Here is a 26,758-nt window from a genome sequence, read left to right as displayed (position 1 = left end):
GGTCATGAGGCATCTTTGGGCCAACTTAACTTTGCTTTAAGTTTTTGGGCAGTGAGGTTTGGGGGATTGTTTGTTTTTGGGAGGTTTCTAAAATAATTTCTCACTGCCCTCTTTTTCCAAAGTGTACTTTTCTCTCTCCACTGGCTCCTTGGTAAATATTTTTTTTCCACAGGAAGCCCTGGAGGCTTATTTGTTCGTTAACTGTCCATGATGTTCTCATCCCCCATCTCTCTGCGTGTCCAGAACAACTTGATTCTCCCTTGACAGCACTCCTTCCTATGCAGTGACAGGGCTAAGCAGTTGCCCCACAGTTTGAGGACTTGGCAGAGCATACAGAACAGTTCAGAGATCACTAAGGAGTCATTGGGGTTTGTTTTAAAAGGGGGACAGAAGTGAGAGCAGTAGTTGGTAGGGGTTTGAGGGCAGAGCAAAAGCCTCACCCAAGTTGTGGTATGGATATCTATTCTCTAGGAATTGGCTCAAAGTACAGGTTGGACCTCGCTTGGGACCTGTCTGGTCCTGAATCAGGGAGCCTGCTGGACTTAGGGACATCAATACTGGCACCTCTGCTATCAGCTGCTGGGCCCTCGGCATGCAGATGCCATCCCCCAGATGCCTGGTCCTGGCTCCTGCAACGGAGGTCTAAACCCAGCCACCAGTCCCCAGCCCTGGGGCTCCACTCCTAGCTGCCGGCCTGGCTCTTTGGTCTGGTAACATCTGTGGTCCTGTGGTGCTTTTTTTCTCTTGTGAGTGCTTCTACTCCGAAGCACACGTAGGGGTCTCTGATAATGCAAGACCAGAGAGTTCCAGATTAGAGAGGTTCAGCCAGTAGTTGTAACTGGGCCACAGCTTGAACAGATAAGTAAATACAAGAACTAGATTAAGCAAAAGAAATCTTTTTCCAATTCATCATTTACAGGCATCTTGTTAAATCAGAATGATACATGCCAGCAAGGTATCTAGCCACATTCACTGAGAGCATTTTTAAGTCTGTAAACTCTTTTTAAAAAACTAATATAAATACCAAACAAACTCAGAGGGAGAGCTCTTATATCTCAGTGAGTTTCTGATCTTTCTTCTAGTCAGCAAAGTGCTCTCATGTTTCTTAGAAATTTAAAAAGCGTCTGATCTGAAATAGGTAGTTCCCAGTTACATCAGCTCCGGGACTTGGATCTTTTAAACCTCTTGCTGGGAATTAACTACACATCCAAAACACCAATATTCCTCTCTGGAGCACTTAATCTTCCTTTCTGGATGCTATTGGAGTAGGGTATTGCATATCTGTGGGATCTCCCTGCACTGAATGATATATACACCTTGCTAAAAAAAACTAAATCGCTGGCTCAGATATTAGTTAAATAATTGGCTAGAATACTTATGTCTATTCTTTTTCTTCATTATAGTGAAAAAATTTGCTCAAGAACGGATTGCACCTTTGGTAAAAACAATGGATGCAAATGCAAAAATGGATGAATCTGTACAGCAAGGACTATTTGAACAAGGGGTCTGCATACTTTATTATTTTAATTCAAGAGTTACATTATGAAATGTTATGGCCAGTTGTGCAACTTCTTTTGTTTTAGATTAAGTAGTTTGAATGGACGTTAGCCTTTTTTCAATCCTAAATTACTGTTTAGTAGGAAATTACAGTTAGAAAAGTTTCAATGTTGCATTTAATTCTGAAATTATAATTCTGACAAACAAAACCAGAGTCGTCATGATGATAAATCACATATGTGTTTATAGCTCTCTTTTGTTTTTTGTATGAATACCACTGTCTTGACCCCTATGCAGCAAATATCACCCAGCTAAATTATTTTAGGTATAACAAAGGGATCTGAAGAAATTTTATATTCTCTGACTTGAACAAAAGTATTTGAATTGCTTACTACCTGTACATAATTTTTCCAGTAGTGAAAATATTTGAAAATCTTGTCAGCCTAAGTTACTGTCTGTGATAATCTCCCCACAATGGTTGTACAGTATATACATTCTCTCTATTTTAGCTCATGGGTATTGAGCTTGGACCAGAGTATGGAGGAACTGGATCTTCAGTTTTTTCTGTCATAGTGGTGGTAGAGGAATTGGCCAAGGTTGACCCAGCTGTAGCTCTTCTGTGTGAACTCCAGAACACAATAACTAATAAAATGTTTACTACATATGGAACAGAAGAACAAAAGAGAACTTATTTGCCCAGACTAACTAAAGATTTGGTGAGTTAAATATGTTCTTTACTAAATTAAATAACATTTTATATGATTTCATAATGTTACTGTGTATTAGGGAATGAAATGATACATGACATTCTGAAGCAATATTTTCATATGACAACATTGGAATGCTATTTGAGAACTGAAATCTGTGTACATGGAGTGACACAGATATGTCCACTTCATCTGGAGAAGGGGGACAGGTGAAGGAGAAAAATGAAAAGCACATTGTTCAGTAATTTGAGGCTGATTCTGCAGATCTTTTGCACACAACTCCCATGGACTTGAATAGGAGTTACATACATGTAAACAGTAGAGACTTGCATGTTCAGTTGTTTCTCCTGCACCAAACTTTTCCAGGAGCTTTTCTCTATCTTCATTAGCCTGCCTATCTGTCTTGCAGAAATGTGTACTGTTTCTTGTTGTGAACTTAACAATTAACAAGATTTTAAGAAAAGAGACCGTGTTTGTCACTTGTATATTGGCAGGGAACTAAGAATGATTATTATGTATGTTAGCATCAGCAGAGGAAAAAATTTTTTATATGGAATCTTCATTAATACTCCTAAATATACTTTTTTAAATAGGTCTCCTAAGTCGAATGGGATAGAAATACTGACTTGCTATGGAGAAAAACTTAAAAACAGGGGCCTTTAGGGATATGTATCCATGTAATCATTTAGTATTACACTGTAATATGCAGGAAGTAATACTGCAGTGCTGTAGAACTGTAGGAACGCAGATGAGTGTCTCTGACAATGAAGTGAGTTGTGGTGCATAACCCATGCTGTTGCTGCAACTCAGGAGTAGCAAAATTAAATCTGAATACAGCTCATGTAACATTGAGTTGGGGCAACACATCAAGGTCAGCTTGACAGATACCCATAACAAGTATCTGTACCCATAACAAGTTGTTTTTTTTTACTTTTTTGTTAAGGAGGATTAAGATCTTTAAGCCGTTTTATTGTCACAAAAATAACTTCTAACAGACACCCTTGGAAATCCTTCGCTGATAGCTAATTAATTACTGTAATTACTTTTATTCCATAGAGACTTTTATCTAAGAATCAGTACTATATCCATATTAATCCTCACAAAACTTTTTGATAGGAAGGAAGGATATTAGGTCCATAGTACTGGTTGGCTAACTGAAACAGAGTGGTTACATTGTGAGTAAGTTTGGGAAAGCAGCCATAACTTGGTTCTTTCTCACTCTAACCTCTAAACAGCCCTGTCTTCATGTTTATAAACCTAACTGATACTACCCAGGATATGTAGTTTAAGAATGGTTGAAGTATTTAATAACTTTATATTTATTTTCCTTTAAAGTTTTATATTAATGTTGTATGCAGTGCACATATTTTAAATAAAATCTGTAATGTAGTTTGCTCTTCAATTGATAGATAGGCAGTTTCTGCCTTTCAGAGGCTGGATCTGGCAGTGATGCATTTTCTTTGAAGACTCGTGCTGATAAGAAAGGAGACTACTACATTATCAATGGCTCAAAGATGTGGATAAGCTTTGCAGAACTGGCAGGAGTGTTTTTTGTGATGGCAAATGTAAATCCTTCTTTGGTAAGTTGCTATGGGAGAGTTTCCTGGAGCTATTGATAATATCATGCTAATGTAATGTGTATGTTTTTGGCATCTTGCTCCCACTAAAAATGGATTTTTTAAAATTAATAATATTATCCCTGAATGATCTATATGGTAAAAATTAAGAACCTGGTGAGTATTTTAATACATTTCTTCACATCCCTGTGCATATAAAAACAATAATTTTCCAAATTAGTGACCTAACAAATATTAGCATATCCTTTGTCATCAAAGAATACGTATTCTGGATCTTGATGGCACTTCTGTAATCTAATCATTTAATGGTATGTTATAGGCAGGATACTGCAATTAAAAGTGAAATAGAACTAGGCCTACATGCATGGAAAGGAAAAGTTAGTACAGTATTAAACCATGCCCATGTGACAAAGGACATTAAAAAAGAAGTATGACGTTTGTGTTTGTTTTTTTCATTTATCAGGTTAGGTATAAGAACAGTAGAGCCAAAAAAAATCCTGAACAGCATAGTTTAAAATGTAAAAATATTTCCACTGATTAACTAAAAATGATGTACTGGTGAAAACTGAGCAGCTGCAAAATTAATTATTAGAAAAAGTATTTTGCTTGATTATTAGATTATTTATTTTGCAGTGTCCCATTAAAAAAAAGCCTAATTTGAAGATACTTATAATACATTATTACTTAAGTTGACATTTCAACTGATCAAAAGAGTTTTTAAATTCCATCTATGAAGAGCTGACTTTTTAGTTGAAAATCATGCAATTTCCAGTCCAGGACTGTCTGTCTGTCTTTGTTTCCTAAATGTCTTCATTCATAAATAGGTAGATAAATTAAGAAGTTCAGCATAGCTAATAATATGGACATTTTTAACTTTCTACATTGAACACTGACATTTAGAAGAAGGTTCTTAATTCAAGGAAACAATGTATTTCTATGTCAACAAACAGACAATTTCAAACTATAAAGTGAAGTTCAAGTTGATGAATAAGTTAAGTCTTGTGTGAACACTAAATATAATTTCAGCTAAATATGGAATCTGTTCATCTTCCTGCCATTGTGTGCTGCTGCCATTTATGTAAATTGGAATTACATATGTGCTATATGAGAGCAGACGGGTATAGGATTATACACTGAAATATCACGTAGCTTGTACTTTATACAAAGCTTATAAATATTGCAGCCAGAAACTATGTTAAAATATTGAGGTTGCAAAGTGAAGTAGCCAAAAATTAGGCAATTTCATAATTAAGGTTGATCATGAAGTCCATATATATTGCCTCAGACCTTACCTACTGCACACTATCAAAACTTTATTCTGAATACAAAATTTGAAGAACATGGTTACTTATTAACTTAAAATTCATGTTAATATTAAACTAGATTCTCCTCTGTAGTTAGTCCTAGGGGAAGTGTGCAAAAAAATCTACACGATATTTTAAAATTCTGCATATTTTTGATGTCAAAATAACACAGTATAATCTCATCAGTTTCAATTATTTTGGTACTTTATTTCAAAATATCTGTCAGCAATGTCTGTGATAACACAAAGTAAAAACCTAAACTTTCTTTTACTAGATTCCTTATTAGGCAAATTTATACAGAACTTTGAGTAATTTATTTCAATTGCAATAAGAAATGTATTTTCTGCATCCCTCAGAAGCAGTGCAAATGCTTGGGGGGAGTCAATGTTAATGGAGAAACTGAGGGAGAGGGAAGGAGCCTGGGAGTGATTGTGGAGGGTTGTTGGATATGAATGGGAGAAGTATGGAATAGATTTTTTGGGGTAGGCTAGGAAGTCGGGGAGCTTCCCCATGCAGACCCTAAGGCTATGTCTGCACTACCAAGTTATTTCGAAATAAGTTTATTTCTCTTCACAAGCAGGAGTTAATATTTCAAAATAACAAGTCCATTGTTTCAAAGTAGCAGGTTTAGTAGTGTGGACGCTCACCTTGTTATTTTGAAATAAGAGGACTTATTTGAAAATTACTCTCCCGTGTTAGACATGCCCTTAGTGACCCCAGTCTCTCCAATTTAGTCAGGCACGTTTGCCCCCATTCTCAGGTGGCCCTGCAACCCTTCCCATTCAGTTTAATGCTGTCACTCCACTAGCTCCTGAATCCCTGGCCTGCTCTGTCCTTCTGAATCCCAATTCATGACCCCTCCCCCCCAGCAGCCCTTGTCCCCCACTCAGATCCTTTGTCTCCAAACCTGGCTCTTCAGGCAGGATGCTGATGTATGCAGCAGGTTGCTATTGCCAGTCAGTCACCACTTTATGTTCTGGCTACACATTGGCCTCTGGTAGGCGAAAGGAGGGACTTCAACAGTTCTTGAGCAGAATGTATTTTCTGCCCAGAAAAAAAATTCTGTGCATGGTATGAATTCTGCATGTACACAATGGCACAAATTTCCCCCAGGAGTAAGACTCTATTTTATAGCATGAAGGAAAAAATTATATGTGGAAATGGGCAAGAAAACATTTCCTAATACCATATACGTAGAATCATAGAATACTAGGACTGGAAGGGACCTCGAGAGGTCATCGAGTACAGTCCCCTGCCCTCTTTGGCAGGAGCAAATACTGTCTAGACCATCCCTGATAGACATTTATCTAACCTACTCTTAAATATCTCCACAGATGGAGATTCCACAACCTCCCTGGGCAATTTATTCCAGTGTTTGACTACCCTGACAGTTAGGAACTTTTTCCTAATGCCCAACCTAAACCTCCCTTGCTGCAGTTTAAGCCCACTGCTTCTTGTTCTATCCTCAGAGGCCAAGGTGAACAAGTTTTCTCCCTCCTCCTTATAACACCCTTTTAGATTCCTGAAAACTTCTATCATGTCCCCCCTCAATCTTCTCTTTTCTAAACTAAACAAACCCAATTCTTTCAGCCTTCCTTCATAGCTCATGTTCTCTAGACCTTTAATCATTCTTGTTGCTCTTCTCTGGACCTTCTCCAATTTTTCCACATCCTTCTTGAAATGCGGTGCCCAGAACGGACACAATACTCCAACTGAGGCCTAACTAGCGCAGAGTAGAGCGGAAAAATGACTTCTCGTGTCTTGCTCACAACACACCTGTTAATGCATCCCAGAATCACATTTGCTTTTTTTGCAACAGCATCACACTGCTGACTCATACACAGCTTGTGGTCCACTATAACCCCTCAATCACTTTCTGCCATACTCCTTCTAGACAGTCGCTTCCCATTGTGTATGTGTGAAGTACATCCCCATCTTTCATACACATAATAGTTGCCTGCAGCCTCGCCACATGAATGCCATGCTATTAAGGCTTATAAAGGTGTTAAATTCCCTGTTCCCCTCTGATATCAATGGAAATTCAAAGAATCAGGTGTATGGGACTCTGCTGAAATTGGCTTGTGATTGCTAGAAAAGGGGTGAAATGCAGGAAACAACCACTCTGGAAGCATGGTTTCCTGGCAAAGGCCACAGCTTTCCATGCAGAAGATGGTGCGATGCTTCAGAGAGCAATGCTAACTCTTACACTTTACAGAGCAGAAGTGGGCAGTTTTAGTAGGAAAGCCAGTGGGAGCGCAGCACAAAAACAGGATTTACTGTCAAGGGTAAAGTGAGCTCAAAAGAGTACTGAAGAGGAACTTGAGTTGCACAAGGACTGCAGGATTGGGTCAGAATTTCCAATTGCTTTACATTCTATATAGGTATTACAGACTCTATCCCTTCCCCCTCTTTTGAGGCTCTCATTCCTCACCATGTGGATGTTATGGCCAAGACAGTCACTCAGACGCTTCTAAAAATGCTCTTTTTCTATGTTACTTTATCCACAGAAATGAATGACTTGGCCTTTGCTAAATTATTGTAATTACAAAAGATATAGCTGGGGAAAATAAAACAGATGATGGTTCCACATTTTATATATTAATATAGTATTTAACGTGTTTATATTGCAATATAGAAATCAAATATTCAATGCCCATTTGGGTTTATCACAAAAGCCAGTTTTTTGTTTTTTATTTATTGCTTAGGGTTACAAGGGAATTACATGCTTCATAGTAGATCGTGACACAGAGGGCCTACATGTAGGGAAAAAGGAAGATAAACTGGGAATCAGAGCATCTTCTACATGTCCAGTAATATTTGAAAATGTTAAGGTACTTTAAATTTTCATAGAAATTTAGTAATGTTGTTAAGTGTAACCTGCATACATCTTGAGTATGATACAGGATTAGGAAAGAAGACTTGGTAACACCTTGATTTTCAAACACTGAATTTGGAGGGGGCAGGTATGGCTGCCCAGCATTTTGCTAATCAGGATTTAAGGGACTTGGATTATTCATGTAGCACCTCACGTGAAATTTTCATTAATGGTCCATTTCTGAATAATTTTCTCTGTCATTCTGTGTGCTGGGGAGCGTTCTGCAAAAGTATTATGGGAATTAGGTGCCCATTTTACATTGCTTCATTCAATTATGAGGCATGTTAAATAAAACATATATACTGATTCAACTGTGTGCAGTACTAGCAGTTATAGAACAGAAAAGGAATAATTGAGTGGTTTTATTCTTCAGGTTCCTGAGACCAACATCCTGGGACAGCTTGGGCAAGGCTATAAGTATGCAATTGAACTGCTAAATGTAGGCAGAATAGGTATTGCTGCACAGGTGGGTATCATTGTTTAATATTTAATGCAATAATTCTGTAGTTTGAATTTGGGGAAATTAAATGAAAAGCATCTGTGTTGCCACTAGATGTCACTCTGCCTTTATGTAAGATAAAATAATGTTTGGTAGAGGACCCTATATTATACTGATTATTGTACATAGGAATGCTTTTAATAATGCAGAATTCTGGTTCCATTGTAGTAGTATATTTTGAGATCAAACAGCAGTTAATTTCTAATGATTACTTAATTAATTTTCAAATATCTAAAATGTCATCATCATTTGAGAGACAATGAGGAGATAATATCTTTTGTAGGCCAGCTTCTGTTGTTGAGAGAAGCAATCTTTCGAGCTGCACAGAACTCTTCTTCAGGTCTGGGAAAGATTCTCTGCGTCACAACTAAATACAAGATCAAACATAGTTTAGCAAAAGTAGTTAGCACATATTCTAAAGCAGTGGGGGGCCCTGGGCAGGTTTTAGAGATCCACCAAGCATGGCTTGCTAGCGCATTAGACTTGCTAGCGCCCCGGACAGAAAGCCAGAGCCCCACCATACTGTACTGTAGCCTAGGGCCCTAACCCCTATTACTCAGGGCAGAAGTTTGAGCAACTTAATTTCATGATACTGCCTCTGGCTACTCTTTAATGCTGGCCCAGGCTTTTATATGTTGAAAAATAGATGTGGCTAGGGATGTATGTATCCCTTTACAATGTTAATCGGTTAAACAATATAATTTTAATCATTTAATTGGTTAATCAGGGTCTGGATAGTCCACAGGGAGAGGGGGAAAGTTCTTTGCAGTAAAATATTTTTCATGAGTATTAATCTTCTATCCAGATCTAAAAATCCTTGTTCAGACCAGTTTGCCAGACTCAGTTTTTAAAAGTGTGTTTTTAATACATTTTAATTTTTCCCAAAAATTGGTAAATGGGGTCATGATGTGTGTCAGGCTCAGACACAACTGGCCCTAGAGTTCAATATGTCACTTTCACCAAGTACAAGTATATTCTGTTTTTGATGCTTGTGTAATTACCATTAGCATTACCAGAAGGCTGTGTAGTTCTAGAAATACAGTGCTGGAAGAGATCTCAAGAGGTCTTATTCTCTCCATACTGAGGCATAACAAAGGTATACCTATGTCATACACAACAGGTGTTTGCATAAACAGTTCTTAAAAACCTAAGTGACTAATTCCACAAACTCTTGATAATCTAGTCTCATACTTAGCTACCTTTTCCCCCTAGGCTACGTCTACATTGGCCCCTTTTCCGGAAGGGGCATGGTAATTTTTGAAATCGCAATAGGGAAATGCGCGGGGGATTTAAATATCCCCGGCGGCATTTAAATAAAAATGTCCGCCGCTTTTTTCCGGCTTTTAGAAAAGCCGGAAAAGAGCGTCTACACTGGCCCCGATCCTCCGGAAAAAGCGCCCTTTTCCGGAGGATCTTATTCCTACTTCAAAGTACTTCTAAAAGCCGGAAAAAAGCGGCGGACATTTTTATTTAAATGCCGCCGGGGATATTTAAATCCCCCGCGCATTTCCCTATTGCGATTTCAAAAATTACCATGCCCCTTCCGGAAAAGGGGCCAATGTAGACGAGCCCTATATGTCTAACAAATCAGACACCACCACTGTACCAGTTCTATAGCTAAATTACTCTAATTCTGTCAATCTGGCACCTTCATAACAGAAAAATAATTTGATAATAATTGAGTTGCTGAAGATTAAGATGACTACTTGTTCCGCCTTCAGTGGACATGGAGAACAATCACCATCCTGTTAATAGCTTTTATTAACATGCTAGAGGGCTGTGCCCCCTGCTCACTGTGCTTGCCAATTCCCTTCTCGCGGGAGGTAGGCAACCCCGGCTTCTCTCTCCCCACAGTCACTGGGGAGGGCTGGGCTGCAGCTGCACCAGCCCTGATCATTTCTCCCTTCTCCCACCCCTCGGCCCCATCAGCTCAGCTCCCTTCCTTCCTGCCAACCTGAGTCCCTTCTCCCTCCCGCACCATGCCAGCCTAGGCCACCATTCTCCCTCCTCCCCCCACCACACCAGCCTAGGGCTCTTCTCCCTCCAATCTCTCCCCAGCCCCCTACGAGCCAGGATTCTTTCTGCCTCTCCTCTCCCTCTCCCCTCCCCCTCGCAGCCTGGGCCCTTTCTCTTCCCCATCCTCCCAACCCTAACCCTTTCCCTGTCCTGGTCACAGTGAAAGCCAGGCCCAGCTGTGATCCCAGTGGCCAGAGAGGAGCAAGGGTGCCTGCCCATCCTGCCTGGGATGCAGTGAGGCACAGGTAGTACCGTGTGCACGCTTCTCTCCAGAGCACTGCAGCCTCCTGAGGTAGGGGAAGCAGCAGTGTGTGGGACGCTGTCCCAAACTCTCCCCATGTGGTCCCACCTGCACTGCTCACTGCCCCAGTCCTGCCCACAGAGCCCAGGGCCACCTGCTGGGAGTAGAAGGGAAGGAGCAGACAGGTCAATGTGGCAGCTCCCACAGGTGGCTCTGGGATGCTCTGGCAGCTGCATTAAGTGCAGCCGCTGGGCAAAGGTTGAGTCTCTGTGGCAGCAGCTGGACTCTGGTCAGTCAGAGTATGTCTACACTAGCTCGTTAGTTCGAGCTAGGTAGGCAAATGAGGGCAACCGGAGTTGCAAATGAAGCCCGGGATTTAAATATCCCGGGCTTCATTTGCATCTTCCCGGGCGCCGTCATTTTAAAATCCCCCTTAGTCTGAAATCTGTGCCCGCGGCTACATGCGGCACAGAGTAGGTAGTTTGAATTAGGATCTCTAATTCGAACTACCGGTACACCTCGTTAGAGATCCTATTTCGAACTACCTACTCTGTGCTGCGTGTTGCCGCGGGCACGAAGTTCGGACTAAGGGGGATTTAAAAATGGTGGTGCCCAGGAAGATGCAAATGAAGCCCGGGATATTTAAATCCCGGGCTTCATTTGCAGCTCCGGTTGCCCTCATTTGCCTACCTAGCTCGAACTAGCAAGCTAGTGTAGACGTACCCAGGCTGCTGTCCTGAGCACTGCACCCTCCCCCTCCCGTGCACTGCCCCTGGGCTGTTATGGCTGTGATGCGGGGTCTGCTGGCTACTGTGCCATGTTTCTTGGCATTGAAAACCCTGTGGGCTGGAGGTGGAGGAAGGGGAATGGGGGCTTGGTTTAAAATAGCAATTCCAAATGGTGAGGGGAAGCAGCAAATTCAGGCTCGAGTTGGGAGGGGAGCGGGGAGAAAGGGAGGAGGCTGGTGGGTTGCAAAGTGATGTGATGATGTCACTTTGTCGTCCTGCAGGAAAAGCTTTTTTTAATATATAGAGAGATTTGAAAACTGAGGTCCCTATATGCAGTTGTCTTTTTCTCAAGATTAAAGACCTTTTTTTTTTTTTAAACCTTTCCTCATAGGTCAGCATTTCTAAATCATTTATCATTTAGATTTCTCTCCTTTGGACTTTCTCGTTTATCCACATTCTTCTTGCAATGTTGTGCCCCAAACTGGACACAATAATACCCCTGAGGCCTCTCCAGTGCTCAGTGGTGCAGAAAATTTTCCTTCCACATCTTATGTAAAACGCTCCAATTAATACACCCCAGAATATTAGTGCGCTGCTTTTTTTTTTTTTTTTTTTTTTTGCAACTTCACACTGTTGGCTCATATTCAGTTTGTTATATGAGCAGGTGTTAAATAATGACTCATAACTGAATGTCATAGTGAAGTTATTAGGAAGTAGGAGTTTAAATCCGTTCATCTAACATCTTAGATGTGAGATATCAGAGGTCCAGGGGATTTGTTTTGCAATACGTTCAATTTCTAGGTCACTAATTTTCATCCAGTCCAGCTAGATTGATAGTAATTCAAAGTTTTTATTTCTGATGGCTTTTTAGTGATCTATATGAATTGTTACCGTTACTTCAGGTGCAAGTAAGTACATGTCCACATCACAACTGGCTGCTGACTTGGTATCTTCAGTAGAGCTGCCAAAGGTTGAATAGTTATCAGATCTCCTAACTGTCCTCTAAAACTGGGCTCTCCAGAACATTATGGGGATGCTTGAGCTTCATCACTGTACCACTTCTATAGCTAAATTACTCTAATTTTGTATTTGTATTTTGTTTGATTTTGTAATCTGGCACCTTCATAACAGCAAAATAATTTGATAGTAATTCAGTTTCTGTAGGTAGTAGGGATATAAGAGTTTAACAGGTTAACCAATAAGTTTACACTTATTGGCACTAGTTAAACTCTTCATAGGGCTGCTTGCAGCCCTGCAATGGTGGGGCTACAGGAACCCTGGCAGTCCCATAGGACCGGGAGCTGCAGCAACCCCACAGTTGTGTAACTGATTAAAAATATCTATGGGTTGCACCATTAATATTTTTTCTCATTTTTAATATCCCTAGTAGATGTATATATTTAGCCAGGCTATGTCTACACTACGAGTTTTCTCCGCAAAAAATATGCAAATGAGTCACTCATTAGCATATTTTTTGCCGAGAAAGCTCGCAGTGTAGATGTGGCTCCACTGTTTGGTATACAGTAATTTTCCTGTCCAAAGCAATTAGGACTTTTCACAGAATTGCATACTGAAGTTAGAAAAGACTAGTTGGGTCATCATCTATAACACCTCTGATTTTTACAGAAAAGTTCACTACAATTTTTTACTAAATTCTTGCCTTGTTATACAGGGCTTCGCTATGCATCCACCTGATTATACAATAGGCTTATTCTTTACCTAGACTCTTTATCACGAGTCACCTGGACAAGTATTGTAATACTAGTAAAACCTCAGTTAAGATTCCAATTAGAATTGTTTTATTATACTTTATATTTACATCATCATCTTTGGTTTCATTATTCCTGATGCTATATACAGCATTTCTTTTTACAGAGAAAAACTAAGCTCATCTTCTTGAATGCCAAAAAACTAAAAAGGCACACCATCTGCCCAGAAAAAGAATTACTGTAATTATTACCTCCGTTGGGTACATTAAATGTACAAATTGTTTACTCAGTGTAATCTTTGTTTCTCTGTTCATTCACAGATGTTGGGATTGGCACAGGGATGTTTTGACCACACTGTTCCATATACAAAGGAGAGAGTACAGTTTGGGAAAAGCATATTTGATTTTCAGGTATTTGTCAGTGTATATATTAAAAGCTGTCTTCTTAAAGGAGTAGTAATCATAATAAAATGTGTCAGGAATAAATAATCTAACTGAATAGCTATAGTGCCCTAGTGTTGTTTAATGTCTCCCCTTCTCAATGTCTGGGAATGGCAATTGAAAAGAAATTCAGATAAGCTTTAATTTGTTATATACAGACTGCAAATCTGTATCTGTTATTTCAATCATTAGTTAAAATCTAAACACACAAGTATGAAATAAACAATGTATGTATACACCTAATCTGGTACACTTTTGATCCATACAATAAATTGTATTTGTCTTAATTTTCACTCCATTTTTTCACGAAGTAGGGGATGATGCTCTCTGGAGACCCTGGAAACATTAAACAGATAAGGAGAAACTGAAGGAAGTTTAATAATTTGACTCTTGCTTTATATAAAGACACTTAGTTCATTGGTAATATCTATTTCACACACATTCCATTATGCCACAGAGGGTGGCACCACTGTAATTGATTTTGTAGATTTTTTACAAATCCAATGACACTTACCTGTATGTCATTAACTTCCCCTGGAATGAAATTCATTATGTTGTGCTCCCAGACTACTGACAAACTTTATGATCATCAAAAGGGGGTCTTTTTCTGCAGACTGCAGCCTTCTATAAATTTTAGGGACAGGGTTATGCATGGGTGGGATATAGAGTGGATGAGAGGTTTTTATCCACCAGAAAAATTAAAAAACTTAAACATTTCCATGCTCATTATATTCTCTTCTGCCCCACTCCACACAGCATCCTCTCTTTCTATCATAGAGTTTTCCATTCCAAGATCAGGCAATATAACTTCATACTACTTGGTAGGCCACTCCTCCTCCCACACTCTAAAAAAGTCTCCTACCTTTTTTCAGTTAGGCTATGTCTAGACTGCAAGCCTCTTTCGAAAGATACTTTCGAAAGAGCCTCTTTCGAAAGAGAGCGTCTAGACTGTACGCGGAACTTTCGAAAGAGCAAGCCGCTTTTTCGAAAGAAAGCACCCAGTGAGTCTGGATGCTCTCTTTCGAAGAAGCCCTATTTACATTCAAGAACGCCTTCTTTCGAAAGAAGGCGTTCTTCCTCGTGAAATGAGGTTTACCGCCATCGAAAGAAAAGCCGCGTTCTTTCAATTTAATTTCGAAAGAATGCGGCTGCAGTCTAGACGCAGGTGAAGTTTTATCGAAAAAAGGCTACTTTTTTCGAAAAAACCCCTGAGTCTGGACACAGCCTTAGTGATTGGAGTCAATGGCAGGTCTGTTTATATCCAAGTATTTTAAAATTCTAAACCTTGCATTGTATAAATATTGTATTTTAAGCTATACATACATGAAAACACCTTTGTGCAAATGTGGCCTATACTGTAGCCACAGGTAGCTAAAGAGGAGGGAAAGGAAAATAAGAAAAAGATTAAATATTGCCTCTTGCTATTTGAAGAGTAATGCAACATAGGTGCCTAGTGGTTTTCACCCAGAGTATAACATACAGAGAGTCAGGCCATGAGCTTTAAATTTTTGAAAAGCAATATACATTTTGCTGCATATTGAAGTTAGGCAGCTGGATAATACTTTTAAAAATATTAAATGTGTTATAAGTTTTATCTAATGTCAGGCCAACTTGTTACAGGGAATGCAACATCAGATAGCTCAAGTGGCCACCCAGCTGGAAGCAGCAAGATTGCTGACTTACAATGCAGCCCGACTTGTAGAAGCAGGAAAGCCATTCGTAAAAGAGTCAAGCATGGCCAAGTATTATGCTGCAGAGGTAAACAAAATGTACTTTATTGGTTACTCAGTTCATTTGCTGTTAGTTTTAACCTCATGTATTTGCTAAATTTGTTTTTAATAACTTCTTTTCTTTGTAAATGGAACATAGTTCTTTTGTTTCCAGTTCACAGTTTTCGGATGGGATGAAAGTAGGTCAGCTGAGAGAGAAACAGTATAACCCCCTTAAATCTAATATATAAAGGAGAATGTTTGTATGTTTGTGCTCTAATAACTTGGACACTATAAGAGCTACCGCATCCAAACTTTCCATGGGATAACCATTCCTCCAGGAGAAGGTTTTAAGGTACTGTGGGAGGGAAGAGATGAGAGACCGACGCCTCTCCCCGGGGCTACACAGAGCTTGGCAGTGTGGGGAGAAGTGGCTTCCCCGCCATTGCTGGAAGCAAATGGAGGCCCCTCTTCAATACTGTGATTGGCTCAGGGCCCGGTGGCTGACCAATGGGCGGGCAGGTTGCTGCTGGGGCTCGCTCTAGGTGGAGGAGGCGGAGCTGGTGTTACCGCTCAGCTGCCACTTTGAAAAAATGTCTGGAAGGAGGTGCATTGGGGATCTGGAGATGAGAGCTGTGGGGAGGGAATGAATGGGGGGGACTGTTCCAGGAGGACTGAACTGTTGGGGGCTAGTGGGGGGTAGGGCAGGATTGGGGGGGACTGGATCGTTGGGGGGCAGGCTGGTCCAGGGGGGCTGGACCGTTGGGAGTGAGTGGGGGGAGAGCAGGATTGTAGGGGGATGAAGGAAGTGGGGCTGGACAATCCTGCAGGGAGTGAGTGTGAAATGAAGCCCATGGCAGGGGAGGGGGTCTCCTTTGAGGGGCTCTGGCCCAAGAGGCAACACTGGATGATGCTGGGTGGGTGAGAAATTAATCTAAGGCCGGGGGAGGGGGATCCCTCAAATCTGGGCACTGGTCCTGGGTTTGATACTGGATGATCCCGGGGAAGGTGAGAGATGCAGTTCATGGGAGGGGCAGCTGGTCAAGGGGGTGGTGCTGGACGAGGGACTATAGAGGTGCCAGCAGGCTCAGGAAGTTGACTCATAGTTTCATCAGAAAAGATGGGAGAAGAATTTGAGGTGTCACCTTGAAATCTCTCAGATTCAGTAGGGCCAGCCACATTGATTGAGCCATCCCTGTACTCAGGTCTTGGATGAGAATTTGCAGACCCAGCGTGCCTATCGGCTACTTCCCTAACAAAAAAAATTAGCTTCTACAAGGATAATTAGCAAAAATACCATCTAATAGGAAGTAAAACATAGCACTATTGAAGAGGGGTCTCCATATGCTTCCAAGCAATGGTGGGGAAACAAGCCATGGTGATTTGAAGGCTCTCCCTTCCACTGTGCTTTTAATGGCTCCAAGACTCATGACATGGGAAGAAAAGAGACATAGTTTCTATTGTGACTTTTGGCAAACTCAGATACAAGTCATATAGCTCTGATTCTCAACATTGCAATGACTCTTTTTGGGGTCAGAGATTTTGCTTTATGCAGCAGTAGAAAAGCATGGGGGTCTGCCATAATGGCCAGATGTCAGGCACTGGCAACTGCGGTGTGGCTGGAGGCTGTCAGGACCAGCTTCTGTTTTTCTAAATTTTGTTCCTCCGGTTTCCTAGGCAACGCCGGGTAAGTCCAGCTAGTAACATATAGAAGTATCTCAAAGAGCAGAATTAAAGAAAGGAAGTGTAGTATTAATTTCCACTCAGTAAAATATCAAATCATAGAATCATAGGACTGGAAGGGACCTCGAGAGGTCATCGAGTCCAGCCCCCTGCCCTCAAGGCAGGACCAAGCTCCGTCTACACCATCCCTAACAGATGTCTATCTAACCTGTTCTTAAATATCTCCAGAGAGGGAGATTCCACCACCTCCCTTGGCAATTTATTCCAATATTTGACCACCCTGACAGTTAGGAATTTTTTCCTAATGTCCAATCTAAACCTCCCTTGCTGCACTTTAAGCCCATTACTCCTTGTCCTGTCCTCAGAAACCAAGAGGAACAAATTTTCTCCTTCCTCCTTGTGACACCCTTTTAGATATTTGAAAACCGCTATCATGTCCCCCCTTAATCTTCTTTTTTCCAAACTAAACAAGCCCAGTTCATGAAGCCTGGCTTCATAGGTCATGTTCTCTAGACCTTTAATCATTCTTGTCGCTCTTCTCTGTACCCTTTCCAATTTCTCCACATCTTTCTTGAAATGTGGCGCCCAGAACTGGACACAGTACTCCAGCTGAGGCCTAACTAGTGCAGAGTAGAGCAGCAGAATGACTTCACGGGTTTTGCTTACAACACACCTGTTGATACAACCTAGAATCATATTTGCTTTTTTTGCAACAGCATCCCACTGTTGACTCATATTCAACTTGTGGTCCACTATGACCCCTAGATCCCTTTCCGCCATGCTCCTTCCTAGACAGTCGCTTCCCATCTTGTATGTGTGAAACTGATTGTTCCTTCCTAAGTGGAGCACTTTGCATTTCTCTTTATTAAACCTCATCCTGTTTACCTCTGACCATTTCTCTAACTTGCTAAGGTCATTTTGAATTATGTCCCTATCCTCCAAAGAAGTTGCAACCCCACCCAGTTTGGTATCATCTGCAAACTTAATAAGCGTACTCTCTATCCCAATATCTACATCATTGATGAAGATATTGAACAGTACGGGTCCCAAAACAGACCCTTGCGGAACTCCACTTGTTATCCCTTTCCAGCAGGATTTAGCACCGTTAACAACAACTCTCTGACTACGGTTATCCAGCCAATTATGCACCCACCTTATCGTGGCCCTATCTAAGTTATATTTGCCTAGTTTATCAATAAAAATATCATGCGAGATCGTATCAAATGCCTTACTAAAGTCTAGGTATATGACATCCACCGCTTCTCCCTTATCCACAAGGCTCGTTATCCTATCAAAGAAACCTATCAGATTAGTTTGGCATGACTTGTTCTTCACAAAACCATGCTGGCTATTCCCTATCACTTTATTACCTTCCAAGTGTTTGCATATGATTTCCTTAATTACCTGCTCCATTATCTTCCCTGGGACAGACGTTAAACTGACCGGTCTGTAGTTTCCTGGGTTGTTCTTATTCCCCTTTTTATAGATGGGCACAATATTTGCCCTTTTCCAGTCTTCTGGAATCTCCCGTCTTCCCTGATTTTTCAAAGATCATAGCTAAAGGCTCAGATACCTCCTCTATCAGCTCCTTGAGTATCCTGGGATGCATTTCATCAGGACCTGGTGACTTGCTGACATCTAACTTTCCTAAGTGATTTTTAACTTGTTCTTTGTGTATCCTATCTTCTAAACTTACCCTCTCTCTGCTTGTATTCACTACGTTAGGCACACCTCCAGACTTCTCGGTGAAGACCGAAACAAAGAAGTCATTGAGCATCTCCGCCATTTCCAAGTTTCCTGTTACTGCTTCTCCCTCCTCACTGAGCAGTGGGCCTACCCTGTCCTTGGTCTTCCTCTTGCTTCTAATGTATTTATAAAAGGTCGTCTTGTTTCCCTTTATGCCTGTAGCTAGTTTGATCTCATTTTGTGCCTTTGCCTTTCTAATCTTGCCCCTGCATTCCCGTGTTGCTTGCCTATATTCATCCTTTGTTATTTGTCCTAGTTTCCATTTTTTATAGGACTCCTTTTTTATTTTGAGATCATGCAAGATCTCCTTGTTAAGCCAAGCTGGTCTTTTGCCATATTTTCTATCTTTCCTACACAGCGGAATTGTTTGCTTTTGGACCCTTAACAGCGTCCCTTTGAAATACTTCCAACTCTCCTCAGTTGTTTTTCCCTTCAGTCTTGCTTCCCATGGGACCTTACCTACAAGTTCTCTGAGTTTATCAAAATCTGCCTTCCTGAAATCCATTACCTCAATTGTGCTGGTCTCCCTTCTACCTTTCCTTAAGATCATGAACTCTATTATTTCATGATCACTGTCCCCCATACTGTCTTCCACTTTCAAGTTCTCAACTAGTTCCTCCCTATTTGTTAAAATCAAATCCAGAACAGCTTCTCCTCTGGTAGCTTTTTCAACTTTCTGAAACAGAAAGTTGTCTCCAATGCAGTCCAGAAACTTATTGGATAGCCTGTGCCCCGCTGTGTTAGTTTCCCAACATATGTCTGGATAGTTGAAGTCCCCCATCACCACCAAATCTTGGTCTTTGGATAGTTTTGTTAATTGTTTAAAAAAGGCCTCATCCACCTCTTCCACCTGGCTAGGTGGCCTGTAGTAGACTCCTAGCATGACATCACCCTCATTTTTTACCCCTTTTAGCTTAACCCAGAGACTCTCTACACAGCTATCTCCTACGTTCATCTCCACTTCAGTCCAAGTGTGTACATTTTTAATATACAAGGCAACCCCTCTTCCCTTTTTTCCCTGTCTGTCCTTCCTGAGCAAGCCGTACCCTTCCATACCAACATTCCAATCGTGAGTCCCATCCCACCAGGTTTCTGTAATACCAATGATATCATAGTTGTATTTATTGGTTAGCAATTCCAGTTCTTCCTGCTTATTACCCATACTTCTCGCATTTGTATATAGGCATCTAAGATACTGATTTGATCTTGCCTCCCTGTTGTGCCCTGACCCTCCTTTCTCCTTGCCATTATAGGCCGTAGTCCCCCCCATTTCCAACCCATCTCCCAGTCCCGCACATGCAGCACTTACCTGTGGGCTTTGCTCACCTGTCCCCGTCGAACCTAGTTTAAAGCCCTCCTCACAAGGTTAGCCAGTCTGTGTCCAAACAAGGCCTTCCCGCTCCTGGAAAGGTGAACTCCATTTCTGCCAAGCAGTCCTTCCTGGAAGAGCACCCCGTGGTCAAGGAATACTAGCATTCACCCTCAAGGAGATACCCTGAAATATTCAATTTCAGACGTCACTGCTATGGCAAATTGGGGGAAAATAATCTGTGGTCAGGAATGCCTCCTCCAGTCATAATGATATTTCAGCATATAAGATCCAAAAATGTCTATGAACATGGAATTGCTTCCTTTTCACTTGCCATGATAGTCAAAACAACAATTAAAATCTATTTCTAGGTAGGGAGGGAACTGTTACAAATAGGTATTCTGATTTCATGTCATTAGGTGGGTGAAGTAGAAATGAACCTTAAATTGGCGTGCAAACAACATTCTTATACAGTTTATACAAGATAGGTGGCTAAAATTAGATGGAACAAATGTTGTTGACATCTTGGCAAAGGTGTGTCCTGGGATGATAATTGTGAATCTGATTTTCCTTAGGTTGCAGCACTGACAACTAGTAAATGTATTGAATGGATGGGTGGAGTCGGATTCACAAAAGATTACCCAATTGAAAAATACTACCGAGACTGTAAAATTGGTAAGCAGATATTTCTTATGACTATATAATATAGACTTGGGTTTGGTGGTGTTTCACGGTGGGTTCAATTACCTGGATACCAATTTGTCAGAAAAAATTTCCTTTCAGCAGACAAACACTGAAATATGACAATGATAAAGGTCATAAATAGGTATCTCAGTCAATCTATCATATTTAATTCAGTGTAAAAAGAGTGTGTGTACAACTTTAGTGTGAATGTTACTGTTCAATCAAAATTTCAGTTCAAATGAATCAAAGGAACTTACAGAAAATTGAAGTCGTGTGAGGGAGAAAATTGGGTTTAAAAGTGTCCAACTGATTTAGGAATCCAAGTCTCACTTCCGCTTGCGCTTCTAAGTCCCATACTAAGGCTCTGTACATTTCAAAGCAGAAACGCCCTCCTGGAGCCCAGAATCAGCGGGACATCCTACTGACCCCAGGCTGCACGCAGAGTTCCAACTTTGAAATGCACAAGAGCCACTGCTGGGACTCTTGTACATTTCAAAGGAGGAATGCGGAAGTGCCTATCTACTAGTCAAGTAGTCTATGGAAATTCCATCGAATACTTGACTAGTAAATTAATCGATATTTAACATCCTTAGTTTATACTCAAACATCTCTAATGCAGATACCAATTTTATATCCTCACAGAGCTCTATTTGTAATCTTAGAGCTCTAATTGAATCTTTAATTCAAGGGTTGAAGTTACTGTTCACGTGCTTAGTACAGTTGTATTTCCTTTGCTTTGTTTCAGGTGCAATATATGAAGGAACTTCAAATATCCAGTTGAGTACAATTGCAAAATGCATAGCTCAAGAATACTGAAAACAACAAGGATGTCATGACTGTTTAGACTGAAAATTAGAATCAGCACATCTCATGGATGAAATCATAGGTTAAATGTTTATTCCAAATTGTGAATTTAGAAAAACAAAAACAAATCATGGAATTTTATCCTTAATACCCTTCTAAAACAGTGCAATAATTCAAGTGATTAGATGGTTTCTGCTAACACAAGGAAACAAGCAATGCGAGATAAATCCTCAATCTGTTCTAGCGGCCCAAAAGGGCACAAAACCATGTTAGGAAGCAGGTAGTTCCCCCAGAGCAGACATATAATTGGCTGGTGTAAAGTCAGCTGTGCACCATTTGGTGTGGTGAGAATGAGCAGAGCTGGAAATTTCAGCAGTCCTTGATTAACAGAAACTTTCAGGAAGTCCTGGTAGCTCTGCAAAAGGTCAATGACATAAGCTATTTGATACTCTTTATACTTTTAATATTTATAGTAGTTTCCATGTTTAAATCATGTTACAAACATTAAGCTTCACAGGCTCCCTGTGAAGGATATGGCCCTTAGATGGAGAAACTCAGTGATGGAAATTAAAGGTATTCTGCAAAAGAGAAAAGTTTGCATCTTTATATATAAAAGGTGAAAGACTGAATCTTTTTTGTCTGCTTCTTTTTTACATTAGATATTGCTTGCACTGAATGAGTCAGTGCTTGGAGAACCAGAAAACTAAGAACAAATGACTAAAAGCTTAGCAACTAAAAGAGGAGGAATGTTTAATCACAGCTTTTAATTCTATTTTAGCCATTTAATTCCACCAACTATAAAATATTTTTTAAAAGGATGTTTTGTTAGATTCCGAGCTACAGCTTCTTCAATTAAAGTATGAGTTTTCATGATCTGCATAGTCTGAGAGTCTTGAGATACTTTACTAATTCTACATTTTTTATATCAGTAAAACAAGCAGATTCCTGAATGAACACAAAACAAAAAGCACAGTGTCATTTTTAAACTTATTGGTAAGTGTCACCGTTGTGATTTGCCCAAGGTCACCAGTGGAATCACAGTAGAGATTAGTATTTGGGGCTTCATCTTTGCTAAACTTGTGATTCAACCCTGCACCATTTCTCCCTTTATGGTGATTGAATCTTCAGCTTTAATGTGACTACTTCAAAGTAGAGTGACTTTTCCATTGAATGTTTGTATTAGGGTGACAGTTGTCCCTTTACTGAAACAAACAAGAAGTTTCAAGATTCATTTGATCAATGGTTTGGTGACTTTCAAGAGAAAAAAAATCAAGTTGTTTGCAAATATGCTTCCAGCTAAACTAAAAGAAACTGAGGGTAAAGACCAGCCAGAATTTATTTTAGGACATTTTTTCTCTGGAACAGTTAGTTCAAGTTATCCACTTGAGTTGGTCTAGATCAAATGAAAGCAGCCACACTATGAAACACTTGAGCTACACAGATTGATGGCTTAGCAGCTGATGAATTGTGTAAGATGCAACCTGCGCTCCCCTGCTGGACAGCTAGTTGAAGTTTAAAGCACCACTGAATTTGAGCTAGAGATTTGTATTCTGACAAGATTACTTCAGGCTAAAACCGTGGAGAAGGTGCCTAAGTGCCATGATCCAAATTTGGTGAGGATAAGCATGGACCTACTATGGGTTGTTTAAGAAGGCTACTGTTTGTATGGACTCGCTGGAATTATCACACTGGGAAAGATCTGCTTAAGGTGATTTGGGAAAATCAAAATATTGCAATGTGCCTAATAGCATCAAATCTGTTCTGTAATCCAGGGGTTCTCAAGCTCCATTACACAATGACCCCCTTCTGACAACAAAAATTACTTAATGACTCCAAGAGGGTAGACTGAGGCCTGAGCCTTCCTAAGTCCCTTGGCCCTGGCTGTGTGGGGCAATGGAGGGCAGGTGGGACCCAACCCCAAGCTTCCCACTCTAGACAGTGGGAGCCAAAGCTGAAGCTCAAGGGTTTCAGTCTCAGGCAAGGGGCCTATGATCTGAGCACTCAGGCTTTGGCTTCAGCTTTGGGCAGTGGGGCTTTGGGCTTTAGCCCCAGGCAACAGCAAGTCTAAGCCAGCCCTGGCAACCCAATCCAACCCATAGTTTTAGATTCGCTAGTGTAATCCACGCAGTCCTCTTGAAAATACAGCTCACCATCGGGTAGCTGATTTCAGAGAATTAATGCCAATATTTCCATTAACACTGACACACACAACATGCTTGTCTGAAGTGCTGTATGAAGATACATAAGTAAGTACAGAGCACTTTCCAAGATAATACACATTTATGTTGTGTCTTAACTACAAAGACCTATACAAATAAGTGTGCAAGTTTATTATAGCTACTGAATTTCTGGCAAGATGTTGTCACAGGCCAGACACGCCTGTCCCCCTTAGGGGATGGGCATTGGGCTTCTGAGGTCTCAAGTGGTGCTCAATCCCATGTGCATATGAACCCAGGCACTACATTGTAGTCTACACTTGTGTAGCAATATAATCTAACTCAAGATTAATTAACAGATATCCAACATCACACAGTCTATTTCTTGGGGAGACTAATGGTTAGGACAATGGCACATAATTTTTTGCAGCAGCACAAGTTGTAATGGCATCTGTGATGGGGTGTACCTATCCTGCACTGGGGCTGCAAGGGTAAACCCTGTCCACCTGGCTGTGGAGGCCCTGCCCCCACAACCCTGCTAGGCAAACTTCAGCTGGAGGCCAAGTATAAAAGCCTGTGGAGCAGCTCGGTCTGGGCTGACTGCCAGTGAAGAAGGAGGTGTTGCTGGAACTCCTGAGATGAAACTGCAGATGGACCAAGACACAGAGGCCAGTCAGCGGGGAACTGCAGAAGAAACCCCCAGTCTAGCGGGAAGACCTGGGGAAGACTGTACTGGAAAAACTGGTAGGATGTAGCCCAAGGCAGGGAGTTGTACCTTGGAAGCTCAGTGTGTTTTGGTAGGATTCCCTGCTGAGCTAGTGATGGTCCATTCCACTGCTGATAGGGCCTTGGGATGGGACCTGCTGGAGAGGGTGGGCCCGGGTCTTCTCCCATCTCTGGGCCACACACACACACACAATTCCTCTCTGACGCCCCAGCCCTATACCTTCTGCCTGAGGCCCTGCCCCTTCTGGGAGATCTGGAACTTGCCCGTGACCATGTACCAAAATTTGGACCCACTGAAAAAATTATGTCCAGGGATGAGTTACAGGTTTGGGGGAGGAGAGTGGAAGCACAGCAAGAGAACATTGGGATGAAATTAAGAATTGGAAAAATTGGTTTGACATGATGGAAAATTTGACAAGTAAATTGTATTAGATTGTGGAATAATCTAATTAAAGTTAAAAACCCATGATTTGAATAATATTACACTGAAATAAATAAAGTGCTTGAGAATGTACTGCAGTAATTGTTTATTGAAAAGGTGTGGATTTCTTGATATCCTGAGTTGTGAGTTAAAATAGAAGTACAACACTTAATTTTTATTTTTCCTATGTATGCATTTTCTAGAAAATTGTTTATACAGTTTTTTTTTTGTATTTTCATATTGTTTAGCGTTAGGATACTGACTTTTATAGTTTTTTTCTAGTGCCAGGGAAGATAATGGAGCAAGTAATTAAGGAAGTCATCTTCAAACATCTGGAAGAAAATAAGGTGATGGGTAACAGCTAGCACGGATTTGTAAAGAATAAATCATGTCAAACCAATCTGATAGCTTTCTTTGATAGGATAACTAGTCTTGAGAATAAGTGAGAAGCGGTGGATGTGGTATACTTAGATTTTAATAAGGCATTTGACACGGTCTCGCATGATCATCTTATCAATAAACTAGGGAAATACAACCTAGATAGGGTTACTATAAGGTGGTTGGATAACTGTCTGGATAACCATTTTCAGAGAGTAGTTATTAACGGTTCACAATCATGTTGGAAGGACATAACAAGTGGGGTTCTGCTGGAGTCTGGTTTTGCAGCCGGTTCTGTTCAATATATTTATCAATAGATGATTGCATAGAGAGTATGATTATTAAGTTTGCAGATGATACCAAGCTAGGAGGGGTTGCAAGTGCTTTGGAGGATAGGGTCAAAATTCAAAATGATCTGGACAAACTAGAGAAAAGGTCTGAGGTAAACAGAATGAATTTAATAAGGACAATTGCAAAGTAATTCACTTAGGAAGGAACAATCAGTTTCACATATACAGAATGGGAAGTGATTGTCTAGGAAGCAGTACTGCTGAATGGGATTTAGGGGTCATAGTGGATGACAAGTTAAACATGAGTCAACAGTGTGACACTGTTGCAAAAAAAAGCAAGCATGATTCTGGGATGCATTAATAGGAGTGTTGTGAGCAAAAAGACACAAGAAGTCATTCTTCCACTCTACTCTGTGCTGATTAGGCCTCAGCTGGAGTATTGTGTCCAGTTCTAAGCACCACATTTCAAGAAAGATGTGGAGAAATTGGAGACGGTCCAGAGAAGAGCAACAAAAATTATTAAAGGCCTAGAAAACATGAGCTATGAGGGAAGACTGAAAGAACTGTTCTTGTTTAGTTTAGAAAAGAGAAGACAAAGGGGACGTATCTAAAAGGGTATTATGAGGAAGAGGGAGAAAAATTGTTCTCTTTGGCCTCTGAGGATAGGACAAGAAGCAATAGGCTTAAATTGTAGCAAGAGATATTTAGGTTGGACATCAGGAAAAACTTCCTGCCTGTCCGGATGATTAAACACTATAAAAAAATGCCTCTGGGGGTTGTGGAATCTCCATTACTGGAGATATTTAAGAGCAGGTTAGACAGATACCTGTTGGAGATGATCTAGATAGTTCATGGTCCTGCCATAAGGGCAAGGGCCTGGACTCGATGACCTCTTAAGGTCCCTTCTAGTTCTAGTGTTCTATGATTCTAGTTACAGTGTAAAATACACATGAAATTTCCATATTGCAGTCCTTTGATTAAAGTCAATTGACATCAAACCTATCACATCATGATGACCCAGATATGGAATATTTTGTTTTTCAGCAGCTAACTATGGCTATTTGATGCTGTTGAAACGTTTCTTCAGTTTTTATGTATTTACTCAAATCCAGAGACATATTTACCATATTAATCTGATATTCTTTTCATAAAAAAGTTTAATTGAATAACCAGCACATACCCAAAAGTTTTCTAAAAACAATGAGTAGTCCTGTGATACCTTAGAGACTAACAAAAATATATAGTATCATGAGCTTTTA

At 40.6% G+C, this 26,758-nt stretch overlaps 1 protein-coding gene across 1 annotated transcript in view; it reads left to right on the top strand.

Annotated features, from left to right (window-relative positions):
- The window catches only part of ACADSB (acyl-CoA dehydrogenase short/branched chain), a 29,774-nt gene extending 7,373 nt beyond the window's left edge, over positions 1-22,401 (top strand). The window contains exons 3-11 of the mRNA XM_075935313.1: positions 1,404-1,504; positions 2,007-2,213; positions 3,614-3,784; positions 7,791-7,916; positions 8,334-8,426; positions 13,474-13,563; positions 15,214-15,351; positions 20,616-20,715; positions 21,470-22,401. Coding sequence (XP_075791428.1) covers positions 1,404-1,504; positions 2,007-2,213; positions 3,614-3,784; positions 7,791-7,916; positions 8,334-8,426; positions 13,474-13,563; positions 15,214-15,351; positions 20,616-20,715; positions 21,470-21,540 — 1,097 coding nt within the window. The 3' untranslated portion in view covers positions 21,541-22,401. The remainder of the gene's footprint in view (positions 1-1,403; positions 1,505-2,006; positions 2,214-3,613; positions 3,785-7,790; positions 7,917-8,333; positions 8,427-13,473; positions 13,564-15,213; positions 15,352-20,615; positions 20,716-21,469) is intronic.
- The last annotated feature ends 4,357 nt before the right edge of the window (positions 22,402-26,758 follow it).

This window comes from Pelodiscus sinensis, chromosome 8 (assembly GCF_049634645.1).
Source record: "Pelodiscus sinensis isolate JC-2024 chromosome 8, ASM4963464v1, whole genome shotgun sequence".
NCBI lineage: Eukaryota > Metazoa > Chordata > Testudines > Trionychidae > Pelodiscus > Pelodiscus sinensis.
Note: the sequence above shows the minus strand (reverse complement) of the source record. Positions and strands in the feature narration are given on the sequence as shown.